Genomic DNA, 13631 nt, shown 5'->3' with positions numbered 1-13631 from the left:
CTAGGGCTGAGGAGCAGCGCTAAGCAATACAGCTGCCACTGTTGTCAAATGTACAATAACTTCTTAGTACTTTTCATACAGATTAAATGTTAATATCTTGAAATCATTGGGCCAATTAAAATAGTATTAAGACTACTTATGGGGCTGGGACTGTAGAGCAGTAGAGCATTTGCCTAGCATGTGTGAGGTACTGGGTTTGATCTTTTTTTTTTTTTTTTTTTTTTTTAATTTTTTAGTTATTGGCGGACACAACATCTTTGTTTGTATGTGGTGCTGAGGATCGAACCCGGGCCGCACGCATGCCAGGCGAGCGCACTACCACTTGAGCCACATCCCCAGCCCCCTGGGTTTGATCTTTAGCACAAAAATAAACAAAACAGGGCTGGGGATGTGGCTCAATGGTAGAGTGCTCGCCTAGCATGCATGAGGCTGTGGGCTCAATCCTTGGCACCACATTTAAAATATAAATAAAATAAAGATATTTTAAAAAACAAAATAAAAAATAAACAAAACAAAGGCATTCTGTCCATCTACAGCTACCTTAAAATAAAACAAAATAAAACAAACTACTTTTGCCTGTTCCTATTTACTTTTTCCGGACAAAGCTCACATTACATCTCTACTGGTCAAGACACTTCTAGAGCACAGGTGAGCAGACTACAACCTGGAGGCTGAATCCAGCTTATGCCTTTTATTTTTTTAAATAAAGTTTTATTGCAACATAGCCTGCACACTGTTTGCTTCGTATTTCTGGGTGCTTGTGTGTCGCAATGGTAAAGTTGAGGGGCTGTGAAGGAAATGGTAGAGCCTGCAATGTCTAAATCATTCACCATTTGGCCCTTCCTAGGAAGTCTGTGGGTCCCTGAACTGGAGGGCCAGGGAATCTCCACTGTCCAAAGCATCTGGTTCAGTGTAGGGGAAGCTGTGTAGCTAGTGAAAAGAACTTGTACCCTGAAGCACAAACAATCCTGGGTTCAAATCTGGCCTGTCTCTTTCTAGCTCTGTGGCATTGGGCAAATCATAGGCATTATCTGGATTTTAGTCTCTCCCTCTCTAAAATGGGGCACATAGGAAGCATGGGTTAAAACTGTGTGGCCTCCAGCAGAAGTCCACTGAGACTGGCTGGATCAAAGCAATTTCACTAAAATGGTGAACGATCATTTTCCTCTTGACTGCTTGCATTATATCGCTAACAACTAGCACATTTCCATCCTAAAAAAAATGCAGTTCACTGAAACTTCTTAGCAACAGTTGGTTATTAATAATAATACTTGTCAGCAAGCAGTGAGGAGGGGAGGAGGAAGCAGAAAGAGCTGCCTGATTATTAGGGTCACCTTATCAATTTCCTGTCCTTCTGTGGCCCTTTTGATGATTTCTGATTCATTAACACTGGCACTAGAAAAACAAGAAGACAAAGACCTCAAATCAATTACATACTAGAATATGGGGAGAAGAAAAAACCAAAACCTACTGACATGCCTGGTTTTTTGGTACTGGGGATTGAATTCAGGGGTGCTTAACCACTGACCTGCCTTCCCAGCTCTTTTTGTATTTTATTTAGAGACAGGGTCTTGCCAAGTTCCTTAGGGCCTTGTTAAATTTCAGAGGCTGGCTTTGAACTTGTGATTCTCCTGCCTCAGCCTCCTAAACTGCTGGGATTATAGACAATGTACCACTGTGCTGGGCCCAACCCTAGTTTTGGAAGGAACTATAGATCATCAGTGCAATTCAGAGGGCAGGCAGCAGCAGCATCACTAGACACCTGTTAGATACAAGGAGAGTCCCAAGTGATGGTATGAACAGTGCCTCAGAGAGGTGCTGATCTAGACTGTATTTATTCATGTTCTTCTCACTTCTCCTACCACTGATAAATTGATAAACAGAGGGGTTATTATCTTTCTTTTTTTGGCAGTGCTGGGGATTGAACCCAGGACCTGGCATGTGCTGGGCAAGGGGCCCTACCACTGAGCATCAGCCCCAACCCACCTTATCCATTTTAAAAACATGGTTCCATGTTTCTTCAAAGCGATAAGCCTGGCAATAACCACTGCAACTCCTGGTGGCACTCTTGGCCTCTGCCCCAACCAGGGTCTCGGCTCAGGCAGAGCATAAAGCCCCAGCTACCATCCTAGTCCACCTGAAGCTGGGTTGGTATTCTTCCCAGCAGAGGTGGCATGCCCCTCAGGTGAGGACTAGGTGCTGATCACCACTCAGGACACAAACGTACATCGCCCAAGTGCTTTCAGGACGGTTTACGACTGCTTGGCACAACAGGCAGGCATTCTCCCTGCTGGATAAGCAAGCGCCCAAGAGGCTGGGTGCTCCCACCTGGGTGTGGCAGTTACTACAGAAGCTAGAACTCGGCTGCTTGGGAACATCAAACCGGTGACCTCAGAGCTATAATATCGAGGACTTGGTGACCCAAAGTAGTGACAAGTTTTTTTGTCAGATTTTTCACTGGACACAGCCTCACCTGTCATACAGCCCATGCTCCTGGCCATATGGCCAGGAGAGTGTCTCAAATTCTGCTGGGGCTCAACTCCAAACATGGGTGCATTCTCAGCTCTAGCTGGCTCTGTCCTAGCCCTCTGCGTACACACTATGCCGAGGAGACTCCTGATGGAAGTTGCTAAAATAGTAAACTACAATATGGTATGTTTTGATTAATCTGCTCTTCCTAGTATTAAGATGCCCATATGTGCCAGTGTTATTTTTCATAGTCCTCTCATAAGAGCTCAGCTTGAGCAATAAATGACATGGTCAATTTGCTGGGACCAGGGGTGAAACCTGCTGACAAGGGGTTCACACAGCTCCAGTAAAGACCATGAGGTGTCTGAAAGAAGACAAAGAAGATGTTATGAAGAATACTTCACAGGCAAGCAGGAAGGGGTAAACTCTGGTCTTTCACTCAAATGTTTCCCAAGAATCTCCATGTGCATCATTTAGGATTTACTGTCTCTGTTTCTCAAGAGTTTCCAGTCCAGGAGAAAGAACGTGGATATGCCACAGGGTATTACAGGGCATTGCAGCCAGCTGGCTGCAGTCAAATGAAGAGGCAGGATGCAGCAGGACTGCAGATGAGGGGCCTTGACAATGGACAAGGGCGGGGTCCTGATACAGACCAAGCAGCCACCTGGGAGGTCAGTGTGTGGTGCTGTCACCAGGCTGAAACAGAGGCTGGATAGGGAGAAGGCCACACCAGTCCAGGTAGGCAAAGCAAACCAGTGTTACAGAAAGGGAACACAAGCACAAGATGCAAGATGCATTTTGTAAAAACACTGATGGCAAATTATAATGGGGGCCAAAGAAGGTGAATTTAAAATGATCCCAAATGTTCTGATTTTGAAGATGTGAGCTCAAGTGCTGAGGGGTGATGGGCCATCATGCCTGCTCCTAACAGAAATGGCTCAGGAGGAAATATATTTACACACATATACACAGATAAAGCCATATAGTAGTCGACAGCTGCTGACTCACGATGGTTGGCAGTTAGTTATCAGTGGCTCAGTTTTTCAATTTTTCTGTACATTTGAAATTTTTTCATATTAAAAAGCTGAGGGATTTTTTTTAAATTCCAGACTTGGGGCTGGGGAGCGGGCAGCAACAATCCCAAAGTTTTATACCCTCAAAATGTGAGGTTCTAGATGGTAGGATGGAGCTATCAAGTAAGCAGCTGGGAATGTGATGCAGAGTGAAAGTAATCTAAATGCAGGTACCAGGTGCACTAAAACAACAATCACAACAGGGAGAGACGAGGAGAGGCAAGTGCTGGGGAAGGTCTGGGAAAACAGGAAGAAGATTAAAGGCAAAAAAGAAAACTTTGGTATAGTCAAGCAAAATGAAACCCCAGAACACGAAGACAGGCCCAATGGAGGACCAGGGCGGAGAAAATGTCAGAAATGCAGCGACCAGGAAGCTGGCAGGCATTTGTGCGCTTCGGGAAGCCAGTATGTTTAGTGTATCAGAGGCCAAACGGGGTGCAGGTCACAGGGAACTAGAGCCAGACACCCATTTATACCTGCAGAGCACTGGGATGGCTCAAAAGAAGGTCAATTTGCCGGGACCAGGGGTGCCTTCCTCCTTGGCTAGAAGATGACGTCATCAACCTTTAGGGCCCTCAAAATCCCTTAAGTAATTAAAAGAAGCAGATAAATACACGAATGCTTCTAGCACTGCATGTGCCAAGTCTGATACTCTCCAGGTCTGATGCTCTCCAAAGCCATACAGAGAGACATGATCTGTGGGTCTGTAAACTTCCTTCCTGCACGTTAGGGGCCAGCAAACCCAGTCCAGTGAACAGGCAGTTTCACCAGTCCACACACCCCAGCAGCAGCTCCCACTAAAAATCAGAATTACACCAAAGAAGATCATCAGAGCTGCAATGTGTCACAGGCCAGCTTTCACTTGCAGGATGCAAATGAAGGACGCTCTTTTTGAGGGTGCCTGCAGGAAATCTGTCGGTGCTGGCTGGGGATTTTCATCTTATTTGTCGGGTAGGCTTTTTTCTTCCCCAAAGTATGACTCAGTATCTTAAATTTTTCACTTGAAATTGCCATAATCAAGGATTGTTTCCCAGATATGTCTGAGCTATCAATTTGAACCCAAAGTGACCTGGCAAGTGTCTCACTCCCTTGACCAAACTGCATAACAGTAAAGGCTGCTGCAGTGTCTCAAAACAGGCAAACATGCCAAAAATTCCCTAACCAAATAACCAGATTTAACCCCAAAATGACATTCGTTTCAATATTTATTGCCAGGTGAATACTTTTAAGTGGTTTATCATTTGACCACAATATTTAAAACACAGAAAATTGCTTTTCACAATCTTGCTTTAGAAGAACATAGCTGTGCTTAGGGGACCTCTGGGTCACCTGAACACAAGTGACTAGGCTCCATTCAATGAGGTCAGCGTGGGTTGAAGGACAAATGACCTTGGAGAAGATAATCTCAGATGGTTATCCATTAACATGTCTCAATTTTATTTTGAGCTATAAAAACATTCCAGTAAGCATTTTGCTCTCCCCTGCCCGTAACCACATATGTCAGATGGCTCCTAACAGACCCCTGATAGTGGCTGAGAGGTTAGAACAGAAGCAATTCTGAATGGGATTCGAAAGTGCTGTGATGTGGATGCTGCAGCATTGAAGCCATGACCTTCCCTGGGCCTGGTGGCTGCTGCCCAAGCATATAGAGTCCCCTGAAGGAGCTAGAGTTAACAACACCAATATCCTGTTAGGATAGGTAAGTGACAGCACACTGTAAACTGTCAAGCACTTCATAAACATTCCTAGTTGCTGCTTTTCCCCTTTTGATGATCAACTTAAATTAGCCGAAGCAAACTAAACACCAGGAAGGCGATGCACCAAAGCAGGAGCTCAAATTATGCCCTTCGGGGTGAAAACCCAGACTGCCCTGACTCCAACTCGGAAGGGACCACTAGGGGCAGCTGACACTGATCATGTGCCCAGCACTGTTGTAATGGCAATTCACGTTACACATGACAACTATACCCCTTTTTAAAAGTACTGACCCTAAACAGGTTCCAGTGGATTCCATGAGGCCCAGTAGCTGGTAAATAGTTTAAAAAGAGAGAGAAAGTTCCACTTGATAAAACAGGAAAATGAAAAAGAGAAAACAGGGACAACAGTGAAATGGGATGAAAAAGGTACAAAAAGACCTTAAAAGCCTAAAGCAAAAAACACACAAAATGCAGGGCCACTGAAGGGAAGAGACACAGCCAAGGCGGGACACCTCTCCAGGAATCCTCCATCCCTGTCCATGACTCAGCATTCCCAGCAGGAGGAGGACAACCGCAGCAGCAGAGGGGACAGGAGGTCAAGCTAGAATTCCTGACACTGACCACTTTATTTTTTTTGGTACCCGGGATCAAACCAGAGGCACTGAGGCACTCTAACACTGAGCCACATCACCAGTCTTTATTTTTTTGCGACAGGGTCTCACTAAACTGAGCTTGCACCTGTGATTCTCTTGCAGCAGCCTCCTCAGATGCTGGGATGACAGGTGGGACCACCACATGGGCCAGCACTGACCACTTCCAACCAAGAGGGCAATGCCAGCTACTGGGCATCTCCACACTAGTTTTGCTCCAGGAGGTGGAGGTGGAGACCAGAGCTGTTGGGATCAGACCAGAGCTGCTTTCATTCAGTGTTCTGGGGCAGTCAAGAAATAATACATGTTTTTGACAGTTATTCTGAAAATGAATGAGGGCAGGGAATGAAACATGTGAACACAGCAGCATGTGGCAACAGGCCCTACTCCCCACCAGCTCCTGCCCATCACCTTCCGCTCCTCCCATCACCAACCTGCCCGTCCCAGTCTCTCACACCCTCCTCCCTCCCCACCTGGAGCTGCCTCCTACTCCACTAAGACACTCAATGTTTAAGGACTGGATGATTATATCAACCACAGTTTTAACTCCTGTTTGATCAGAGTACTTGCTCAGATACAGCAAGCATGTACAAATCCTAAACCTAAATATTCTCAGGTAAGAACATCAACTTTTACTTCAACTTGTATGTAGGTTCCTCCACTTATCAGTAGTGTGACACCGGTCAAGTTACTTAGCCTCTTCATTCCTCAGTTTCCTCCTCTGAAATATGGGGCTAATAATAGCACTTCACCAGTAGAGTTGTTGTGAGCACTAAATAAAGCATACAAGACACTTGGAGTGCCTGGCAGAGAGTAGAGTCTATAATGTTAGACCTGTTACCATAAAACAAAAGCTGTACTCTACCATCCTGGTAATTCATAATCTCATTATCTGCATTTGGGGAAATTTCAAAAGAAGTCTGCCGTACACTGGAAAGCACACAAACATACACAGGTAAATATTCATTCCACTCCCTCCTGGATGGAGGTTGGCAGCTGTTATTCTACAGGTGCATTACTACATTTCTTTTTTTTTTTTTTTAATATTTATTTTTCAGTTCTTGGCGGACACAACATCTTTATTTTGTATGTGGTGCTGAGGATCGAACCCGGGCCGCACGCATGCCAGGCGAGCGCGCTACCGCTTGAGCCACATCCCCAGCCCTACATTTCTTATAAAGTAGCAGAGATAGGAGGTTCATGAGTACTACTAAGCAGAGGCTTAATGATTCAGTTTCACAAGGTGACTCTTTGATGTAGTACCACCTTGTGAGGCAGGAAAGCAAAGTCCTGAAGGGAGAGGGTTAGCTCTGATTCTGATGGTCCACATCAGAATGTTGTCTGCTGATAACTAAGTAGCCATTTCAGGTGCAACCCAGTTACATTTCCGGTTACCCCATTTGTGCAGGCTCATTTCAAGGGCTAGAAGACAGACCTCAGACCTCAGTGCAGTGAGAAAATGAGGCAGTGACTTGGCCAAGGTCATTCAGAGCAGGTGCTATCCAAAAGAGCACCCAAGGGTTTTGAGTATAATACATGCACCCCTCATCAGGTGAAAGGGCTCTTGAGCCAGGCAGTGACCAGATAGAAACACTGGGTGGCTACTGAGACCTAGGAATTAGAAATGGGGTGGGAGACCAAGGGACAAAGAATAAAATCACAGAACAGCTGTTAAGAATCTCCAAGCTATGATCCCATCTGAATAAAATGCAATTTAGAAGCACTTAGTGCTGCATCTTGGTTAACCTTACATAACTTCTTCCTATTATATCACTGAGAACAATTGATTTTAATGGGACTGGCACCTGGACGAATGAGACAAACCTCTCATGCTATGATGCCACACCTAAATAGCTTTCCCCATGGAAATGCTGGCCTGAGGAGGAGCTGAAAATAAACTGAAAGCCAATTCCCAAGGGACTTGTCATCAAGGATGCTACACACACACTGCCTCCTCACAAAAGTGGGGTAATCACAGCTTTAACTTAGACACTTGAACCTGGGGAGACTCTGAATGTTGCAGCAACTTAAAAGACAATACACAAGAGATGGGAACAGCAAAAGAAGGTGAAAGCACAAACACACCCCACCAGAAGGAAAGCTGACCTTGATTGATAAGGGTCCTTATAGGAGGCCACTCTGCCCAAGCAAGGCAGGTGGAGACCAGGAAGACCAGCCATGTCTAGTCAGTGCTCAGGGTGGTTTAAGAAGCTGTCAGCATCTGGCTTTATTCCAAAACTTTACTCAAAGGATGACCAGCAACAGGGAAGGGACAAGCCTTTGCAGAGGAGATCCATCTGGCATGGAAGAGTTTCAAGTGGACAGAAGGGCTACCAGGCTGAAGGCGTCAGAAGATGGAAGGGAGGAGACAGTGTGTAAGAGGCACTGGCCGCCAGCTTCTTTTAAGTCCCAGAAGCTTCATTTTGGCTGCTGGAAGTCTCAGGAACACAACCATAAATCCAGCAGCTTCGTGGAAGAACTGACTTGGTTTCTGCTACTCATTTCCCGGAGGTGGAGAAAAGAGTAGACTTGCTGCCATCTTTTCATCTCTGTAAATATGATCACTAAGACGTTAAACTGGGCTGGGGATGTAGGGCAGTGGCCCAGCATATGCAAGGCCCTGGGTTCAATCCCCAACACCACACATACACAACCTTTAAATTCAAAAACTAAAAATTAAGCCTTTATTCATTACCTCCAGTTGAACATGAAAACTACAAAAACATCCCAGTACCTAAGAAACACTCCACATTAAATGGACACTACTAAAAAGATTCCAATAGGTGTCAACTTTAAAGAAAAAACAAACAAAACAAAAGTGTCTCAAAACTATCACTTCTTTATTATACCAATTGCTGGCTCTCAGATCTCATACCTAGATTAGCAATGCATAGGAATCAGGACCTAAATGCTTATCTTGATCTTTCCTTATAGCACACTGCCACCTTGATGGAATGTACAAAGAATGGGAGGTAAGAAGGAAAACCTATAAGGTGTCAAGCCCACCCGACCACACTGATTAGTGGCCAACAGGGGACATTCAGCTGACTAGAGTCATCTGTGCCTATAGATTGTGGTGACAGACAGGAATAAATTCACACACATACACACACCCCAAAAAATGTTTTTTAAAGAACCAGACTAAACCTACTCTCAAGCCCTTAAAGAAAGATCTGGGACCTGCTACCTTAATTGGGCACTACATTCTACCACTTCCTTCAAATCCCCATGTCCCTTTGCTTTCTTTACATCCACAGGCTACAGAAACTACAAAGGCAAAGAAAACACCAACACCAGAGACAGAGAATGGATTCCAACACATACAAAGCAAGTCACAAAAGAGCAGCTTCAAAAACCCATCTAGGGGGCTGGGGTTGTAGCTGAGTAGTACAGAGCTCGCCTGGCACTGGGTTTGAGTCTCAACACCACATAAGAATAAATAAAGATACTGTGTGCATCTACAACTAAAAAGAAATAAATTTATATATATATATATATATGTGTGTGTGTGTGTGTGTGTGTGTGTATGTAATTAAATCCATCTAAGCAGATGCCTTAAAGCTGTTTTCTATTTACTCCAAAATAGGTATTTTAAGCCAAACTTTGTATAATTACACACAGGGGTGGGGGGTAGGCAGAACATAACTGTAAACAAAGTTAACCACCACAGTCAAGATGAACAGGAATAAAAACTGATAAACATGGCACCTCCCAGCAATGGGCTGGGCCGGCCTCCCTGAGTCTCAGGGCAGGAGGCCATGGCACACAAGACACAGGACTCTGAAGTCAAATAAGCTGCATTTCAAAAGTCACAAGCCTCTAAAAATGATGGATTGGTGAAACATTTTAAAACTTAAGAAAGTCACTAGTGACCATCTGCCAGGAGACACACACAGTATAAGGAGCAATAACCATCTTTTCCCCACAGGATACTTGTGGCAATTTTTAATATGTATTCTGTTGCAAAATTTTATACTTTCTAAATACTTTTATGGATGAACTTACAATTTGCTTTCCTAGTCAGAGAAGCTGTTTCTTGATTTGTATTTCTCTCAAGGGAAGTTGGTTCTGAAGTGTGGATCTGTAGCTGTGGACATATGTACATTAGTGTGAAAGAGACCCTGACAGTGTCAGCAGTCACTTTTGCCACTAGGAAATGGGTCACAGGCTCTTCTGGGGAGTGGGCCTTTTTCCTGTCCAAGCTGTTGTCACCACTCCCTTTGTAGTGTGGCACTAAGCCCCATTCCTCTGTAGCCTTTTGTCTCCCAGTATGAAAAACCCAGATTATTTTCTAAAGTGCCTCCTCTGAAATCAGACATCTTAACCTCCCAGGGACCTAATACAGTGCAGGCCTGACATGCTGAGAAATATTTTCTTGGGACTGGTGTGTAGCTCAGTAGTGGAGTTTGCCTAGTATGTGCTAAGTCCTGAGTTCAATCCCAGCACCGACAAAAAAAAAAAAAAAAAAAAAATGTTTTCTTGAAGGAGAGGGGAGGGAGGAGAAGAAGAAGGGGTGTGAGATACAGAGGTGTGTTTGTGTGTGTGAATCACTGATAGGAATTCACACTCAGGAAAACAAGTCACCAAACCAACCTTATTTCAAGGTTTCAGGTTTATGATGATAAATCCCTTTGTTTCTAAAAACTGCTATATTCACCATCCTCATTCCAATGCCATATGAGAGTTGGATATTTGCTTAACAGTCTTAGGCCAAGAAAAACCCTGTAGGTTTCCAAACTGGTCATCCTTCTCTCACCCTGGTTCTATATATTTTTTTTTTTCAAGAAGTCCAAATGCACTTAGGAGACATCAATCCCAGTCGCAGCTGTCACCATCTTCCCCAGTACTATTAATATCATGGCTGTGATTGTTAATGATTTTACTCACAAAGTTCCCGCAGCAATTACAATGAGGCAGCAAGGTAAAACAAAAAGAGGTTGGGTTGCTTCCCCATCACGTATTCTGCAATCCAGTGAACTTCCTGGGTTTTTACATGGGCTGGCGTTTTCACCTCTATCTTTGTTTTTGGAATGCCCACAACCCCTCCCCGCACGGACCCGGCACGGCCTTCCTTTCTGATGCACAATGCAGCACAGAGCTCCTTGGGGGTCAGCAAAACGCCGCACTGGTGTAATGCCGAAAGCTTCTCAGAGCCTGAGGAGGTCCCCACGGGCGTCGGTCCACGTCTGTCATTTAGAGGCTAACACCACAGCATCGCATGGCTCGCAAGTCCCCTCCCCCTCGAGCCGGGAAGCCCAGAGCCGGGTCCCAGGCCGGCGGTGCCCGGCTGGCGTGTGCGCCCAGGCTGGCGCAGTGACTGCATGGGGCGCACCCTCTGCCGAGGCTGTCCTCCCACCGCGGCCACTGCAGTGGCACCGCTGCGGGCAGAGCCTCCCGGCCGCGCGCCGGGGCAGCCGAGCCCCTCCGCCCTCACCTCCTGCCCGGCTCCCCGCCCGCCCGCCGCACCTTGGTCTCCTTCACATGCTGCTTGACGCCCTCCGGGTACCACTGGACGCGCACGTAGCCGCGGCGCAGCGGGCTGGCCCGGCCCTCCTCGTGGCCGGCGCCCCCAGCCTCGGAGCAGCCGGAGCTGCCGCGGCCCTCCTCCTCGCCCTCCGAGTCCGAGTCCTCGCCGTGGATGAGGCGCACCAGTCCGAAGTGCACCGAGCCGCGGTAACGGCCCGACACCAGGTCGTGAGAGAACAGCAGGCGCTGCGAGCCGGCTTCGGGGCCGGAGTCCGAGGACGGCCCGGAGGCCGAGTCCGGGGCGGGCGTCGGCGCCGGGGCCGGGGCGGGGACTGCGGCCGGGGCCGAGGCCGCCTCCGGAACTGGGGCTGGGGCCTGGGCGGGCGCGGGAGCTGCGGGCGCGGGGGCTGCGGGATCCGCCATAACTGCTCTGCGCGAGTCTCGGGCGCGGCGGCGGCGGCGGCGGACGAGGCGCGAGGAGGCGGGTCCAGCGGCGCGGGGGCGGGGCCACGGCGCGCTGACGTGGCTCTGCGTGCCGCCGTCGTCAGGGAATCGGGATGCGGTTGCTAGGAGCCGACAACTCGTCGCTAGGGGACGCTGAAGATGCTGCGGGGCGGGGGCGGGAGGAGGGTGAACTCCACGCGGGAGGGGCGAGGCCATGGGGGATAAAAGTAAGGGGAGCGTGAAGGGGCGGGGACTCTGGGGAGAAGTGGAGTGGCCACCGAGGGAAAGGGGCGTGGCCGGGGTGGGGAGGAAGATGGTAAAGAGGCGTCAACAACTTTTAATGAGCTGTCTTGGCGTCCCAGCTTAGTCCTAGGTACAGCAAGGGTTAGGGAAGGAGAAGGATATTGTACCTGTCCTCTGGGTGTTTACTATCTAGTTGGAGGACAAAGCAAATACACATTTAAATAGCCAAGAAAACAACTCCAAGGCAGCTTGTAATCAATAGCTATAATAGATAGGTAGTGAGTGTGCAGCTACTGGGGATTTCCCAGCAAAGCTGGGAAGGTCATGACCCTTTAGGAATTGGTTCAGGGGCTGGTGAAGGAGGCCCAGAGAAAGGTGAAAAGGAGCTGGGCGTGGAGGCACATGAGGATGCTAAGGCCAGAGGATCCTGAGCTCAAGCGCATCCTCGGCAGCAACAACAACAATTATGAAAGAAAAGCAAGTGCTGGGCGCAGTGGCACATGCCTGTAATCCCAGTGACTTGGGAGTCCTGAGGCAGGAGGATTACAAGTTGGAGGACAACCTCAGGAATGTATCGAGGCCCTAGGCAATTTACCAAGACCCTGTCTCACAAAAATTGGCATTTTACCAATGAAGTACATTTTACAAATGTACTTCATTGGTAAAATGCCCCTGGGTTCAATCCCCCATCAGAGAGACAGAGAGAGACAGAGAGAGAGAGAGAGAGAGAGAGAGAGAGAGAGAGAGAGAGAGAGGATATGAATGAATGAATATGAAAGCAAGTATCAGTTCCAGTAGTTGGCTTTAAACCCATGTAGATGAATTCAAAGATCTGAGAGGCTTCCTATGCATGACCAGAGGCAGAATATGAGGTAGTTAAGCGTGGGAGCTATGGATTCCAATTTTTGGCACTACCACTTTGCCAATCTATAAAGGCAGGCAAGCAAATTAACTTCTTCTACCTCAATTTTCTCGTCTGTAAAATAGGGTTGGTAATAGCAGCAGTTGGGAGGATTAAATAAAGTAGAACAGTGCCTGGCATATCACTCTCTCAATAAAGCTTAACCATTATTGTAGGACTTCAAAACTCCCTGCCTAAACTAAATTCCAGACAGTCAGAACTGTTATTCAGTCAGTCATGCTTATTTCTGCTCCATATTGCCATTTAAAAATATAAATAGTCATTCTACTAATTCAATGTATCACCTAAGTAAGTTTTGAAAGCTTTAGATATATTCTTAGAGAAAGGATTCACAATGGGTCATTAAAAAGAAATCAAGAAAACTCAATCATTAACTGAAATTGATTTCCATGCATGTCTGAGTTTTTCAGGATGGACCCAACTACTATATATTACCATAATGGTATAATAATAATAATAATAGTGAATAATACTCAAAATCTGGCCCAAACCTTTCTTAGTCAAAATAATTTTTCCACATTTTTCTATAAGACCATCAATGAACAGATTAGAGGTGGTTTGATATTACAGTACTTAAGTTCTTCAAAAAAGGCAGAACCCTGCTCTTTGGGTAATTTAGAACTACATTCATAGGGAAGTTAAAAGCACATGCGTAAAGCACAGATGG

The 13631-nt window shown here is 46.5% G+C and overlaps 1 protein-coding gene across 2 annotated transcripts in view; it reads right to left on the bottom strand.

The window, feature by feature from the left end:
• Positions 1-11828, bottom strand: part of Ube2o (ubiquitin conjugating enzyme E2 O) — a 52200-nt gene extending 40372 nt beyond the window's left edge. For both annotated transcript variants that reach the window (XM_076870266.1, XM_076870267.1), the window contains exon 1: positions 11356-11828. In XM_076870266.1, coding sequence (XP_076726381.1) covers positions 11356-11778 — 423 coding nt within the window. In that variant the 5' untranslated portion in view covers positions 11779-11828. The remainder of the gene's footprint in view (positions 1-11355) is intronic.
• Positions 11829-13631: the final 1803 nt, after the last annotated feature.

The sequence above is a fragment of the Callospermophilus lateralis genome, chromosome 11 (assembly GCF_048772815.1).
Source record: "Callospermophilus lateralis isolate mCalLat2 chromosome 11, mCalLat2.hap1, whole genome shotgun sequence".
Taxonomy (NCBI): Eukaryota; Metazoa; Chordata; class Mammalia; order Rodentia; family Sciuridae; genus Callospermophilus; species Callospermophilus lateralis.
Note: the sequence above shows the minus strand (reverse complement) of the source record. Positions and strands in the feature narration are given on the sequence as shown.